The sequence below is a fragment of the Sorex fumeus genome, unplaced genomic scaffold (assembly GCF_029834395.1).
Source record: "Sorex fumeus unplaced genomic scaffold, SorFum_2.1 ptg000058l, whole genome shotgun sequence".
Lineage (NCBI taxonomy): Eukaryota > Metazoa > Chordata > Mammalia > Eulipotyphla > Soricidae > Sorex > Sorex fumeus.
Window position 1 is genome coordinate 12,755,666 of NW_026606115.1, and position 17,081 is coordinate 12,772,746.

The 17,081-nt window shown below is 38.2% G+C and overlaps 1 protein-coding gene across 2 annotated transcripts; it reads right to left on the reverse strand.

The window, feature by feature from the left end:
• Nucleotides 1-8,801: 8,801 nt before the first annotated feature.
• LOC130034170 (UDP-N-acetylglucosamine transferase subunit ALG13 homolog) lies at nucleotides 8,802-16,836 on the reverse strand. Of its 2 annotated transcripts, none has more exons than XM_056125711.1 (4): nucleotides 16,733-16,836; nucleotides 15,606-15,768; nucleotides 13,267-13,405; nucleotides 8,802-9,428 (listed from the first exon to the last, which is right to left on the reverse strand). In XM_056125711.1, the coding sequence occupies exons 1-4, from the start codon at nucleotides 16,811-16,813 to the stop codon at nucleotides 9,314-9,316; spliced, it is 498 nt and encodes a 165-aa protein (XP_055981686.1). In that variant the 5' UTR covers nucleotides 16,814-16,836; the 3' UTR covers nucleotides 8,802-9,313. The 2 variants fall into 2 exon arrangements, with proteins under 2 accessions (XP_055981686.1, XP_055981687.1); XM_056125712.1 differs by lacking the exon at nucleotides 16,733-16,836 and adding an exon at nucleotides 16,172-16,277.
• Nucleotides 16,837-17,081: the final 245 nt, after the last annotated feature.

The following is a 17,081-nucleotide window of genomic DNA, read 5'->3' on the forward strand; positions in this document are numbered from 1 at the left end:
GTGTTGCAGAAAGGAACTGGTGGTGGGAAATCTGCACAGTGGAGGGATGGGTGTTGGAATTCTGTATGATTGAAATCTGACTATGCATAGCTTTGTAACTATGTATCAATAAAGTTCTACTCTCACAAAAGATCATAAAATGTGAATTTGGTTATATTCAAATCTAAAATAAACCAAAAGGAATAGAATTTAAGTTGAAGAGCTCACAGAACAGATATGGAAAAGAAAAAGCATTCAATTAGTGGTTGGGTCCAGAAAAGACAAGATGTAACCAACAGGAGGGCCAGGAAAAAAATAAAGAAAACACTTCTACTATGTAAAAAAAAATTCTAGCACAGCAGGACAGCATTTAATTGAAAGCAGGACAGATTGGATGGGTTCATGAAATAGGCAGAATATAAAAGCAAAAATTATGGTCAGAAATGCACCTAATGCTAACACTTCTGAAAACAAGTAATAAACAGTGTAAGATTTTCAGAGGAAAAACACCTCATATACAAAAAAATCACACATATGAACTACAACAAACTTTTCAACACAGCTAGGAGATAGAAAACAATAATAATTCAATATTTGAGGAAAAATTACTCCCAACCTTGAATTCTACTGATATGCTATCAGGAGAGAATGCCAATGCATTTTCAAATATGAAAAATTAAGTTTACTATCCTTTCTCAGAAAGTTACTGGAGGATACTGACACCAAAATGAAGAAGTTAATCACATCAATGTTGAAGGATGTTGAAAACAAAAGGTACAGTACAAGAAAAAATAAAATAACTTCTAGGACTAAAGATAGTACAGGGGTTAAGGTGCATACTAATTTTATACCCATCACAAAAAGATCCTTAAGTATCACTGGCTAAAGCCCTGGAGCCTCCAACCATTATCAGCTCACTGTAGAGCTCATATTCTTGAACCCTCACATTAAACCACCAGCATAATTGGCAGAAAATCACCAGGAGAGTCCCCCAGGTCTCCTGAGCACTGCTTCAAAGGAACTTCTACAGAAATAAATTTCTAAGAAAAAGACAAAGAGAAATCTCAAGACAATCAGTATAACCGGACATATAACCAGCTCAGGTAATTGTACACAGAAGTCCAACACAAATATTTCAGAAGAAATATAAGTTATAATTTATTTGAACATACTAAGATCGACACCTCTGTAAATAGTTTCTACAGAAACTATATCTATAGAAAACTAAGCAAGTGGGGAAAAAAAAAGGTAACACAGTTCTATAAGGAAAAATGCAATCAATGAGCATTTAAGTAAACGGTTCATAGGTGAATTATATTGTACTTAAATAATGTTGTCAACAATGTAACAGATCTCACAAATACTGATAAAACAGAATTTAGTTAAACTTTCAAACACTGAGAATCAAAGTTCTAAAATAGTGTGTTGCATAAGTAGGATCCCGGTGCCAGCAACGGCATCTCAGAATTTGCTTGAAATACTCGAGACCCAAGAGAATCCCTAGCATGGGTCATCTATATTTTAATCAACTTCTTAATGTCAGAGCTTCTTTTTTAGAAGTTTCCACGATTGTAGTAGTTTTCTCTGAAATAATTGTCAACAGGTATTCCAAGTACAACAGATAATTCAAAGGACAATAATGTACTTTCAAATGGTTTCTATTGTAAACAGGATGAAGTCTGTAATTAGTTCACTTAATTTGGAAAAATACTCACCCAGTCCTGAGCCACTGTTAAGATCTTATCTTCGGTATGTAATTCTTCTTTATAATAATTGTTAAAGAATCGGGGAATAATATATAGTTCTATCCCTAGTACCATTTCTGAAGGGATGTGAAAAATTCTTAATACTTTTTAATTTGTTGTGTGCATGTGTCTTTAGGCCACACCCAGCGATGCTCAGGGCTTATTCCTGGCTCTATGCTTAGAAATTATTCCTGATGGTGCTCAGAGGACCATATTGGATGCCTATAATTAAACCTGCATGGGTCATGTGTAAGGCAAGTGCCGTAAGACAAGTGCCCCACCCACTGTACTATTGCTCTGGCCCCTAGACTTTTAAAATCTAAAACTTGCTTCTTCATCTGTAAAATAAGAGGTTCCTTTCCTATTTATTATGCTATTCTTGCTCACTCAGCCATTGTTAAAGGTTCTTTATTAAGATAATACATGTAAAAAACATAAAATAATTCTGCATGGCTTATGATAAAATTATGACAATGGTGGAGGGAAAGGGATACTGGTATGAAGCATGGTGTTGGAATACTATATATGCATGAAACTATCATTAGCAGTATTGTATATCATGGTGCTGCATAAAAATATAACTAACCTTAAATGTATTTAAGCAGAGAGCTTACTTATAAAGGAGTATAAGAGTCGTCAGGATATTAGTGAACAAAAACAAAAAAATTAATTTACAGAAATTATTTCAGCCTAGGGATTCTTAACCTAAGGCTGCAGAATATCTGTAGACTCCCTGAAATTCACTACAAAATGTGCTTGTGTGCAAGGAGAAGAAGCAATAAATACTTACAAGTGTTTCATGGTCCAAAGTTTTACTGCCTTAGCAAGAAGGACTATAGTCAACAAAATCATGGCAATGTCAGTCAAAATAATATGGCAGGGGATCATGGGGTAGGATATACAGTGGATAGGATGCTTGCCTTGCAGGTGGCCAACACAGGTTCCATCATCAGCATCCAATATGGTCTCCCAAGCCTGCAGGTAGTGATCCCTGAACACAGAGCTAAGAGAAAACCCTGAGCACTGCTGGGTATGGCCCCAAAACCACAAAAAAGTCAAAATGTGGTAAAACTACATAAACAATAAAATTATTGACTTGAAATGCCAATGCTGTGAAAGCCCTGGAAAGTCTTTCAACAAGCAATACAAAGAAGCATGTATTCTGTCTGATGTTAATTTACTATATTTGCATTGCATCCCATAAAAAGTACTATAAAATACATAAAGACTAGGCTACTATAGTCATGTAAGGATTTAACCATTTCATAAGTAATTAAAATTAAACATTGGTGGTTCTCCTAAATTATTTTTCATCTTTTTATTGGAAAACACAACTATTACTATCATAAACTTCTGGCCTTACCAGCAAATGTTTTACAAACAGTCCTCATTAAGCACCATTATCATGTGATAAATCCTTAATACCACAAGGATATTACATATAATGAGCACTGCTATTTGAAATACCATTCAAATAAATATGTTATTCTACAAACTTCACTATACAATGCAACAGTCATACCTTTCTTCTATGAGATTCTTCACTAGATATTTGGAGTCAAAGACAGTATTTGCAATATGTTTATTAAGAGTGTTTCTTTTTATCATTGAATCACTGTGAGATAGAGCATTACAAAATTTTTCATGACTGAGTTTCAGTCATAAAGCCTTGGAGAGTATCAGGCGGAGTTAACTGAGTCAGAAGGAAAGGGACAGATATAGAATGACTGCATTTATTTGTGGGACATAAAAAACAGTATGAAACTAGTGTTTCTTAGAACCAGTAAATACTCATAATCAAGAAAAGAATAGTAAGTTTCAAAAATGTGTTTATTAGTCATGGAAAGCCTACTTTGTTTCAGCCAGAAGATTCAAGAATGATTAAGACATTTTTCTATGTGGTTGGAGGGCCCGCTTGTGATGACTGAAAGTAGACTATAGATCGAATACAATGACCGCTCAATACCTCTATTGCAAACCACAACACCCAAAGGGAGAGAGCGAACAAAAGGGAATTCCCTGCCACAGAGGCGGGGTGGGTGGGTGGGTGGGGATGGGAGGGATGCTGGGATCACTGGTGGTGGAAGGTGGGCACTGGTGGAGGGATGGGTACACAATAGAGGGATGGGTTCACTGTATGACTGAAATACAAACATGAAAACATGTTAAAAAAGACAAAAGAAATATTCAGTCTTGAAAACAAACAAAATAAGACATTTTCTACTGAACTAGACTGAATGAGTACTTCCAAAACAGCTCTCCTACTCTAGCTCTCCTACTACAAAATTTGGGTTCATGTTTTGCATTTACTAAAAGACTAAATAAACAGATAACTGGGCATGAGATATTTAAGAAGCTGAAAGTATCTGGTGACCAATCACATATAAAAAGGATTAAGAATATAAAACAGGACTGTACCACTGTAGCACTGTCCTCCTGTTGTTCATCGATTTGCTAAAGTGGGCACCAGAAATGTCTCCATTGTGAGACTTGTTACTGTTTTTGGCATATCGAATATGCCACGCGGAGCTTGCCAGGCTCTGTCGTGTGGGTGGGATACTCTCAGTAGGTTGCCCGGCTCTCCAAGAGGCAGAGGACTAACCAAAATAAACATGGCACCATTGATAGAGATGAGAATCTCACAAGGATTAGTTGGAGAAATATGATCTTAGTTTGGGCACTCAAATTTTAAGGTGCTAAGAGAATTAACAGACAGACATGACTAATAGGCAACTGAAAATACCATTTAAAAGCTTAAATCAGAGCTGGAGATGAAGAATTGAATAGAATTGAATATAGAATAGAATTGAAGAATTGAATAGAGAAGCTATGGCAGAGCTGAAAAGATATATAATAAACAAAAAAAATTGTATCAAGTAAATAGAGTAAAAATAGAACCTAAAACCCAAATGTTTAAAGAGGAAACATGAATCAACAAGTAAATTGCAAACAGGTAAAACAACTTAAAATCCAATAATCAGTATGCTCAAAATATGAATGTAAGGCATGGCACAGAGGACAACAGGAAGGAATTTGCCTTGAAATTTGAGGCTATGAGTTCACTATGAAAAGAAAACAAGGTTAAAAATTAAATAGCCTAAATATGTGGTTATCATACAATCTAAATTTATAGGCAATTTTATTTCAAATATCCTATTCTCTTAAGTGATGAAAAATAATGAAATTCAACTTTTTCTTTCCAATTTACAAATCAAATTTTAGACCCTTAAGAGCACAGAATATCTTTTACATTTTGGTCAGAGATCAGTTTTCTTTTTACAAAAACGAGTCTATAGTAGCAACTATCTCACATAATTAGTATAAATATTGAATGAGTTTATTATTGTAAAATTTTTATAGTGCCTGATCATATTAAACATACAATGAGTGTTGCTGTTTTTATTCTTCATTCCCACACCACCTTAAAAATGTATTATTAGTTGTAAAGCAGAAAATTGACCACTACATAGCTACAAGGTCCACCCATTCCTGATCTTTCCTCCATGTCAATTTCAAATAATCTGCCCACACATCTAATTTCTCAAACTATATTCAGAGAAAAACTCTTTGAAACTTTTATTATTTTTAACAAATTAGAAAGCTGAAGTGCTCAAAATCAAGATGACTCATAGCCTTCTTTAAAAGAGAAGTTTAAGTGCTCAGACCATAATAAAGGTCTAGAAAGATATCTACATTAACTGCCATTAACTGCATTACTGGCATGTTTAGTTTGGGAAAACGCTATCCTCAAATTATCAATGTTAAACATTTTAATTTTTTTCCTTTGTATCTATCAATAATTTGCCTTTAAAAGCATACCAAGTAGTGCTTCAGAGTCTGAAAACAGATACTTGACAGTACTTTCAGATAACAACCACCTTGAAAAACTCCAGAGCCACTTCAGGTTCACTGGCTATAATCTTTATATACTACCAAAAATTTCAAAATGTTGCTTCCCTACCTCCAAAATGACTGTGAGCAAACAGTCATCTAAAACTTACTTGCTGCTGCTGCTTTTGGGGGATGGGTGGGTTTGGGGGCAGCACATCCAGTGATACTCCGTTCTTACTTCTAGCTCTGTACACAAGGGTCATTCCTGACAGTGCTCAGGGGACCATCCATGGTACCAGGAATTGAACTGCAGTCAGGTGCAGTGCCTGCAATGCAACAACCTTACACTCTGTACTACGTCTATGGCTCAAAACGTAGTGCGTTGGGATAGGGATAAAAAATTAAATGCAGACTCTGTGCTTCTCAGTTGTTTTCTGATTCTGGCCCCTTCCAATCTTGTTTCATTCCTGTGGTCTCCTTATGCTACCAGTTGTCCCCCTAGTCTTCTGCCAGACAATCATTATGCAATTTTGGGGAAACTAGGGGCTCTACAGGGGAGGTCACATGAACCCAGTTCAGAAATGCTGAGCTAACTGAATGTAGGAGTCAGAAAAAACGGCAACAATGGGGCTGAAGCGACACAGCACAGTGGGTAGGGTGTTTGCCTTGTACACAGCCAACCTGGGTTTGATTCCCAGCATCCCATATGGTCTCCCAGGACTGCCAGGAGTGATTCCTAAGTGCAGAGCCAGGATGCACCCCTTTGCATCTCTGGGTGTGACCCAGAAAACAAACAAAAAAAAACCCGGCAACAGTAATTAAAGTGCTTCTAAACATGCAACCAACAAAAATTACTTAAAATTCAAATGTGTGGGTCGAAGCGATAGTTACATGGGTGAAGGAGTTTGCCTTGCGTGGGCTGAACTCAGTTTTACCACACTGCATATGGTCCCCTCAGCACCTCAGGAAGTGACATCTAATATACACGTCAACAAAACCCACAAACAAAAACACATAGTGATTTTGGCAGCACTTTCCCATACTGCATTTCCTAGGTAAAAGGAATCACAAGTGGAAAAAGTTTAAGATGAACTGATGTAAAATACTTCCTAAGGTTGTCCTATAACTTCACAACACTTCCCATCTACTCCAAAAACAAAAACTCCCTAATATTATCTTTTAAACCTCTTTAGTTAACCATAGTGTGAATTTATCAACATTTAAATTTACTTTTGCTTCCTTTTTCCCTTGAAATCAAAATACTTCTGAATACCTGAAACTCCAAAGACTGCTAAATGAACTAAATTCCAATTATTTATTTCAAAACCCTCAAGTCCTACCATGTAATTAAACCAAATAAATTTTACTTTCTTGAGCAGATATTTAAAATAGAATTCTGATTGCCATTATTATTTTCATTAAGGACCAGTTAAGATATAAACTTGGCAATTACTCTGTCCTGCCCTCTAATCTGTAAAATGATTTGTACTTAGTATTCAAAAAATTCTTCCACACTTCCCAAATTACACTTATTTACATTAAAGTCTTTAATCATTTGATCCCACCTGTAGCATTATTCTACATTCAAGAAACTCAAGAATCATAAAGTTCTACATATGAGATAAGGTTGTCATGTGCACCAAAGGAAAATCCATCTAGGTGTAAAATTCGTCTTAAAATAACTTCTGGAAAGAAAAAAAATCTTTCCTTAGAAGAGAGTAAAGTAACTGAAATACAAACAACTATAAAGAAAATAATCTTACTATATATATGGTAGAAAGAACACATCAATGGGAGTCAAGGAGTTGCTTCCAATGGCAGCTCTGACAAAACACCTGTATTTTAGACAAATTGTAACCTCTCTCATTCATCTCAGAAATGAGATTGTACTATTTTCAGAATTGTGAGGATTGCTACCAAACCAAAATTAATCTAGGGTATATTGTGATTCTTAAACCCAACAACTGGGGCTTGAGCTATAGCACAGAGGGTAGGGCGTTTGCCTTGCACACTGCCGACCCGGGTTCATTCCCAGCATCCCATATGGTCCCCTGAGCACTGCCAGGAGTAATTCCTGAGTGCAGAGCCAGGAGTAACCCCTGTGTGTCGCCAGGTGTGACCCCCAAAAGAAAAATTTAAAAAATTAAAAAGAAATTAAACCCAACAACTGACATACATTTTTAGTGTTCAGGGATATCACATCTGACAACAGTGGCTTAAACCTCTGATAAAAACAATGGAATAAGCTAGGTTATGCATTACGTTAGAAAAGAAGCATAGGACTTGTGGTCTCATACTGCTTTTTAGTTGGCTGATATTTGAGCACTTTGTGGCTGATTCTCTATACAGCAACATAGGTCAAAAAAATTTTAAGTAATGATTTCTTTTCAAATTAAAAACACACATTTAAAGAGCATTCAGAAAATCAGGTCGACCTTTCCTACCACTTCAGCACTTCAGTGTAATATTAACATACAATCATAGTGAAGTAATTTCTCAACTACTGTAGATTACTCACTTTTAGATTACTCTAAGTAAAATGTTAGTCCAAGTTTCTTCCTGCTAGCCAGAGTATTTCTCAGCCAACACCTCTATCATTAGCAAAAATTTATTATCCTAAGTAAATCAGCCTAAAACATAATCATGAAAATAATTGTATAAGAACATTTATATAATGTATCCTGAGTAAAATGCTTGGATTACTCCACACCATGGTATAAAAGTCAGTTTTATAGTTAATGTCCTATTTTTATAGATGATATGTATCTAAAATTCCTACCAGAAAACTTCGAGACCATTTCTTCTAACAAGACTATTACAACCTATGCATCTCAAAGTGAATTTTAACACCATATAACTTATCTATAAAACTAATTTTATAAATAAACTCTTCTGTTACAGTAAATCTTTCAATATCATATGAAAGGGAGTCCTGGGCCAGAGCAAAAATATAGTGCATAAAGTCTTTGACTTGCATGGGACCAACTAGGTTTCAATCCCCAGTACCCCATATGATCCCTTGAGCCCTACCAGGAGTGATACCTGAGTGCAGAGCCAGGAGTAAACCCAGAGCACCGCCAGGTGTCCCACTCCTCACAAAAATGTGAAAGTCGCTTGAAGAGTAATTGTAAATTCTGTAAGTGCTTTTTGATGTGTTTTTGTCAAATGAGTAATGTTTTGACACTGGGCAAGTCTATATTACTATTTTCTATTTTTATTTTAGAGGAAAAAAGTGAACACATCCACTCTTTAGGTACAATAGATCAAGTGATTTGATGGTTAAACTTTTTAATTTTTATAGAAATTATTAAACTTTACTATACAGAACACACATTAATGTTCTGGTCTTTCTCTAAAATTTGGATTATGAAGCAAACAATCTGATTCAAATAATTTTTACAAATTTGTTATAGCTTACTTAAGGATCAAACTACCTAAAACTGGGGCTGATGTCAAAGTTTTCCAAATTAATTGGGCTTCTCCATGATTCCATTTGGGATTCTAGGGGAAAAAACCTATAATGGACATCCCACATTATTAACATGAGAATTTTTAAGTCTAATAAATTTACTAAGTTGCAGTTAAGATTTGCATTCAGTATCAATATTCATGCCACCTAATTTTAGATACACCCTACAGACTAAAAAACTTTACTAATTCGTATTATTCTTCAATCATATGTTACGTTCAATTTGATTTAAAACATTCCAAATGGACTACATTTCAAGTGTGTTTTTAAAATGATGAGAATTTACTGTTTATTTTTTTAATCCAACAACTTTATCCAAAAATGCAGAAAATTTTTCTGGCTGGCCAGGAGGAAAACATTTCAGTGTTGATAAGTCCATTGACTGTAACAGTCCAGGAAGCGTGCTAAAATAAAAGAAGAAAAATATTAGGTAATATGGGAGAAATTCCATAATTCATCTACTGTCTACTTAATGATTGTTACTTCAAAAATATTGCTAAGTTTCTCAAACTGCACATTAAAATTTGATGTAATTTAAACTACAGGCATACATACTAAGACCCAAACTATACAGGTACCCCACTTTTTGAAGTGTGCTATACCATTTGACTATTGTTTAAAAATAAAAAACAAATACCTACTTTCACTAAATGAAAGTAATACAAAAAGGATTATCATTTTTAAAAATGAATGGTAAAGGGCCAGAGCAATAGTATAGGCGGTAGGGCGCTTGCCTTGCACGCAGACCTGGGTTTGATCCCCAGCACCTGGTATGGTCCTCCAAGCGCCACCAGGAATGATCCCTGAGTGCAGAGCCAGAAGTAAGCCCTGAACACAGTTGGGTGTGGCCAGAAAAAAATGATGAAAGGTAAAATACAAAAATGACATTCTGTGTTTTGCACCAAGTCACAGACAGTACATCCCAAAACAACAAAGAGTGACATGAACAGGTTTCTTCCAGGATACTATTGTACACAGGCTTTGCATTTGTCATATTATTCCTGCCATTACTGTAGATCATTGCTACTGTAGGCTTTATGATGAGTTAAGTTTTGGTTCTGGGGCTTGTTCTTCAAGCCTGTGTTCTCTCCTGAAGATGTATCTTGCTTATCTCTTTCTTTTCTTGCCCATTTCTGCTCTGCAGAAGCCTGTCTCTTTCTCTCCCCTCACATCTTTCTAAATAAGTTTCAATTAAAACTATCTTGCTTCACCAAAAACAAAAGTTTGGGGTCTGGAAAAATGTGGGGGCCACTTTAAAATTTTTCCATATAAATGGTAACTGCCTCTGTATATTACACCATTCTGCATGAAAGCGTCAATGAGAACACTTACTGTACACTTTGTTACTATCAATTCAACATGAACTGAAAATCACTGAACTATTTCAGAAATGTTAGTTCATGAAATATGAGTAAAGATGCTTTTGGAACATGACTGGGAAAGCATAAATTAAAGCAAAATTAATTTATGAAAACAATAAGCAAAACTAAAAGCTGCCAGACATGAACAATTAAGCTGGGGAGAGACCATGCACAAGGAAATAACTTATTTGCCAGCAAATTGCTATCATAAATCCATATATAATTAACTAACATAACATCTCCATGCACTTTCAAAAGTAAAGTTCCATAACACAAAACTGTTATTTCAGAAATTTAATTAAACCAGCCACTTAAATTACAACGGACACACAATCATCCAGCCTAGATTTAGGGCAGAAAAGTTACATACCAAAAAGGAAAACATAACCAGTTATTTTTATGGCATTTGTGAAACTTTCTTGAAATTCAGAAGAATTAGGGCTTGCAAAACTGCAAATATGGCTACTAAATTACCGATTTGCAGCACGTTTTTTTTCCCTCAGGCTAATTGAAGAGACACGCTCTGTTTATAAAACTTAAAATTTTCCCTTTTAATGTGTTGACATGAAATCAAAACAGACTTGATAATTAAAATGAAAATATTGGGGTTGGAGAGATATGGAGGCTAGGGTACATGCCTTATCAAGTAGCCAACTTTAGGTTGGACCAGAGTTTAGTCCACACATGGCCCCTTAAGCATCACTGGTTGTAGCCCTGGAGGCCCAGGTTATCCCCAGCACCACAGGGCTTGGGCAGCACAGCATTCTCTCCCCATCACATTGAAACAGAGACTACTCAGGGGCCCTATGATCGATCACTGCCTGGGTAGCCCCCTTTCCAAACAAAACTAATTAAAATACTCATCGTAAACAGCTGGGAAAAGTGATTTGTATAAACCACTTAAACTGGTTTGTGTAAACCAGGAAGATGAGAGCTAATTCCTCTTTAAAAATGTTAATTGGGGGCTGGAGAGATAGCACAGCGGGTAGGGCGTTTGCCTTGCACGCGGCCGACCCGGGTTCGATTCCCAGCATCCCATATGGTCCCCTGAGCACCGCCAGGAGTAACTCCTGAGTGCAGAGCCAGGAGTAACCCCTGACATCGCCAGGTGTGACCCAAAAAAAGCAAAAAAAAAAAAAAAAAAAAAAAAAAAAAAAAAAAATGTTAATTGGGTTTGGAGTGATAGTACAGGAATAGGGCACTTGCCTTGCATGGGGCCAGACCCAAGTTTGATCACCCGTATCCCATATGGTCCCTGAGTCCTGCCAGGAGTGAGACCTGAGTACAGACAGTCCCCTGAGAACCACCAGGTCTGTGCCCCCCCCACCACACACACAAAATGCCACCCCCCCAAAAAAAAACCCAAATAGTCTCAACTACCCAAAAACTATTATTCCCATTATCTGAAGCCCACATAATTTTGGTTATCCAGCTCCTCTCCCAACTCACAATACTTTCAAGAATGAGTTATATATAACAAAGCCAACCTGGCATCCCTGTCCCACCCCATCATAATAGGGATTAGTTACCAGCATTTGATCATGAATTAATGAATCTATCTCCTCCCAAGGCGAATAGGAATCTTTATTTTTTTTTCACTAATTTATGACAAGTTTTTGACCAAGGGTTGGCACAGAGGTATTCAATATATGTTTAATAAAATGAAGATGCTCATCTAGTAGTAAAGTTAAAAGAAAAGTTAACTATGTTCTAGTCAGTTTCTCCTGTTTAATTCTTTTATTAAAATTATTTTAGTTTGTAAAAAAATGTGTATTGTATAATATAGTCTTGAGATCTTTACTTTTAAAAACATCACATTAGAATAGTTTTAAAAAGTCAAACAATTGGGTAATTACTGACCTGACCCCTTGGCTTCTATTGTCTCAAGAAGAACAAATAATAAACAAACCAGCAATTTTCTTCATCCTTCTATTGTGATGTTGATGAGTTCTTGTTGAATCCTAATATACTTCTAGAAAATAACATGCCTTACCATAAAGCAATTCCTCTGCTTAATATACTTCAGTAGCTTCTCACTAAATACAGAATAAAATCGTAACTCTTGTAAGAGCTATCCCCCCCCACACACACAAACATCCCCAGCCTCATCTTGTATCACATTCTTCCTTGCTCACTATTCTCTCCTGCCGGTTTCCCTCTGTTCCACAAACACCAGAACTCCAACCTCATTCCTAACTTAGAACTTTTATAATTGCCAATGTTCCCTTTGCTTCCAGAACTTCTACTAAAAACTGGCTCTTCCTTCACATTGAGATTTGAGCTCAAATGTCATCCACCAAGTCCTGCTTTCCCTGATTATTCTGTCTAGTCTTACCCTGCCTTATTTTCTTCACAGCACATTTCACTACGTGAAATCACCTTGATCAGTTATTCGTGAACCATTTAACTCTATCCCTATGACTAGAACATAAGCACCATGAGAACAGCCATTTATTTCACTTACCACTTATACAAATTACCTAAAACAAGTATGTTATTAAGGGTAGCTCAATTCATTGATTTGGGGATTCCACTGAACTTCTTGAAGATCAAAATCTCAATTAAAATCATGAAACTTCCTTCATTTAATAATGATAATCTAAGTTAATGAACTCAAAAAGTATAATAGCAAACCTGAGCACTCAAATGAACATACATATGCACATGCAATGCAACTCGCACAGATACAGAAAGAATACAATACAGAAATCATATTCAAAATGAAGGCAAACAAATGAGAGCATCTGACATGCAAAAAAGTTTAAGTATGTGTGGTAAGTTGGAGAAAGATGAGTCAGCTAAAGAGACAGATGAGCCATGTAGGTAAGTAAGAACAGCTGGGGAGGAATTAAGGTAGGAGTTCAAATAGTCTCTGGCATACCTGCAGGTACAGTAAAAGAGATGTCCGTCTTTGTACAGCTGCTTTGCCAATTCTAGCTGATGATTGTTCATTAGCTTTTCATTTATAACGACCACAAGTGGTTTTCTATTTTCCAAAGTCTCCAAACAGCTTCCTGCACCTACAAATTTGTTAAAGTTAGTGTGCTATATCAAGCTTTACAGTCGGTAGGGCATTTGCCTTGCACACGGCCAACCTGGATTCGATCCTGGGCATCCCATATGGTCCCCCAAGCACCAACAGGAGTAATTCCTGAGTGCAGAACCAGGAGTAACCCCTGAGCATCGCTGGGTATGACCCAAAAAGAAAAAAATTTAAAATTAGCTACAAACCTGAACTTTCAATAATACATTCAAACTGAACTTGAAAAATGCATTACTTTATCACTATCAGTGACATTACAATCCAGATTCGTATATCATTTTGCCCTCTATTAGTAAGCTTAGGTATGTGAATTATGTACAATATACTATACAGGAGAATGTACTATACTCTGATTGAAACCAACAGACAAAATAGATTATTCTGAACATTCTTTAGGAGTCATACTTTGAAATACCACCATAAAAGGCCTAAATATCCAGGACATATATATATACACAGTATTTAGTTCTGCTATAAAATCTAAAATTATTTAAAAATTTTAAATGGATAGGGCTGGAAAGACGGTACAGTGAGTTGGGCGATTGCTTTGCATGTATCCCTCAAGGATCATCAGGATAACTCCAGAATGCAGAGTCAGGAGTATCCCCTGAGAATTGCCAGGTATGACCCAAAAACAAACAAAATTTAAATACAAGGGCTTCACGCCCAAGTTCTCCCTTAGACATGAATCTCGCTGTCTCCATATTTCTTTTTTTTTTGTCTCCATATTTCTTGCTTGCTTATTTCCAATTTGGAGAAGCCTGTATTCTCAAACATATATCCTTTCTTTCTCCCCTCTCACATTTTTTAAGCAAGTTTTCCAATAAAATCTACCTTGCTTCACTAGAAAAAATTAAATGGAAGGGGAGCAGTTGAGAACACAGGCTCCAACATCAGACTATTATCTACAATTTATTAACTGAACAATTTACTTCTGTATCAATTTTTTCATCTGTAAAATGGAGATACTAATAGTATTATTTATAGGATGTGAGAAGACAAAATGAGTTATATACACAAAGCATGTAGAACTGTGCCAAAAGCTCAGTTAGCTACATATTATTATCCCATACACTTCTAATTACTAATCTTAAGAGATGTCTATTTCTAATCACTTTCTCTCTTCAAACTCTGATTATTAAGAATCAAGAAACTTCCTTCTAATTTATTCAGAATCAAATTGTAATGCTCTCCAAAAGCAGTTTCTCTGATTGTAATGGAAATCTAAACAAATCAAATGGGAAACTAATACAAGGTTATAGACTAAATGAATTTCACATTCACATTTAATATAAACAAAAAATCATTCAAAATCAATTTCTTCATGACAAATGACTGATGGAACATTCCTACAGATCTAGGCCCAAACACTAATTGCAAGTATACTTTCTGCAGGTATAAGTGGATTATATCCAAAAATAAATTCTTACCAATACTGTTCTCGATCAGTATAAGGTAAAGGTAAAGGCCCTCCCGTTGATCATCAATTTGCTCTAGCGGGCCCAGTAACGTCTCCATTGGAGACTTTGTTGTTACTGTGTCTGGCATATCGAATACTCTCGGTAGCTTGCCGGGCTCTCCGAGAGGGGCGGAGGAATCGAACTCGGGTCGGCCATGTTGGCTGCGTGCAAGGCAAACGCCCTACCCGCTGTGCTATCGCTCCAGCCCGATCAGTATAATCATCACATTAAATTGGATTCAGAAGAGCTACACTGCGTATTCTAGTAAATTAGGGTTTGGGGGAAGGAGCTTCAAGTAAGGAAAGCAATGCTAAAGTCAGGATTGAGTTCAGGTGCAAGCGCTGTGGGATTGGGGATTGAGCTGAATCCCAATGACGCAAAACAGGTGACCCTGACTGACAAACTAAGTTTCAGGCCCATAACTTTTTCTTTTTTTTTCCCGAGTCATTTCATTTCACCTCAAAGATTTGGGGTGGGCCAGAGACATGATATAGTGGGTGCTGCCATGCATGCAGATGACGACGACGCAGATTTTATATCTGACAACGCATAGGTTCCCACTGCCCCCAGCCCCACCAGCAGTGATCCCTAAGCACAAGACCAAGAGTAAGCTCTGAGCAACCTGCCAGGTATGCCTCCCCCCCCCCCAAAAAAAAAGGTTTGGGACTCTGCTCTCATCCATCAAAACCTAAACCACGATGATCGGTGGTACGTTACCTGCGTGACTAATAACTAGATCCGCTTCCTGAAGGTCTTCTTTCAGAGAATCCTTGTACCTGTAAACGTCCAGAGTAAACGACCCAGTCCGGAATGCTTCAGGTACCACCTTTCCTCTGCCTATCTGCAAGACAAGTCGATTGTAGCCAAGGCTCTTGAAGATCTGAAGCCGGAAAGTACAGAAAAAGCAAATATTTTAAACAAACTACTGTCAAAACGGGAATACCAACAAATCCTAAGGTCGAACTTGGCGTTCAGACCGCAGAGAAAAGGCGGCTGAAAAACTCGCTTCAAAAGTAGTTTTTTTTCTGAGGGATGGCCCGCATCTCCAGCTGCGATGTGTCCCTTCTCTCTCGTTCCTTCCTCGTAATCTCTAAAATCTTTTTCACACACACGAACCACCCACCGTTTTTCTCCGTACCAAGCTCCCGTCAGGAGCCGGAACGAACTCAGTGACTCGGCTCCCCGAGTCCGGTAAACGACCGCAAAAGCATCACGCGACTTCGAGAAAAACTGTTAAACAACAACCCAAAAAACCCGACGCAAATAAACCCCAAAGAACTCACTCTTCTCCGGCGAGCGAGAAGCTGCAAGACACGCCCAGAGCCCTGAAAGCCGCGCCACCTCGGAGCAAATCAGCAGCGCCACCACACCTCAGCCCACAGCCCGCGAACTAGGAGTGCTGCTGAGGGGGCGCGTCAACTACAGGGACGGACGGGCGCGTAGGGCGCGGTCCCACCAGGACGGCGGGTGGGGGAGAAAACGGGCAAAAGGAGAAGGAGGACTAACAGACAGACAAAAGTGAAGGCACGGAGAGGAAAAAGGCAAGAAGACACCCTGCGGGAGCGCGAAATCCCAGCCGCACTAGGCGGCGGGTGGGGGAGGAGCGAGGAGGGAGGCGGGGCGGCAAGGCGGGGAGAAGCGGGAGGATGGACCAATCAGGAAGTGGAGGGAGGCCCCAAAAAAGGGCGGAGAGAAGCAGGAGGACGGACCAATCACAAACTGGAGGGGGTGGTGTCCCTAAGACCGAGCAGCAGGAAGTTGCCGTTAGGCTAAGTGGCTGCGGGATTTCACCTGAGGTTCGCGGCCACCTTAGTCGCGACGGTCGACCCTCACCCCCCACTCACTTGGAGCGTGTTGTGCGCCGAAACGCAGGTGATAAGTTCGTCAAAGCTTGTGGTTCCGACTGTAACGAACACGCACTTCATTGCTAGCGTTCCGTAGTCCGCTCTCCAGGGCCGGATGTGACGTGGCGGACGCCTGGCCGGTTGCACCCCTTCCTTTGATGCGGGGAGGAGGGGGAGTGGGGGAAGCGGCGGCGGCATCCGGGAGGCATCCGGGAGACGGAAGCGCTTTCTTCTGTGTCGCCGGCGGCCGGTGGGGGTTGGGAGGCTAGCACTATTCAAGAGTGCTAGCTTTTGTTGTATCTCCTGGGATGTGAATGCTAAAAGGATGGGGAATTGCTTGTTTTCTCCA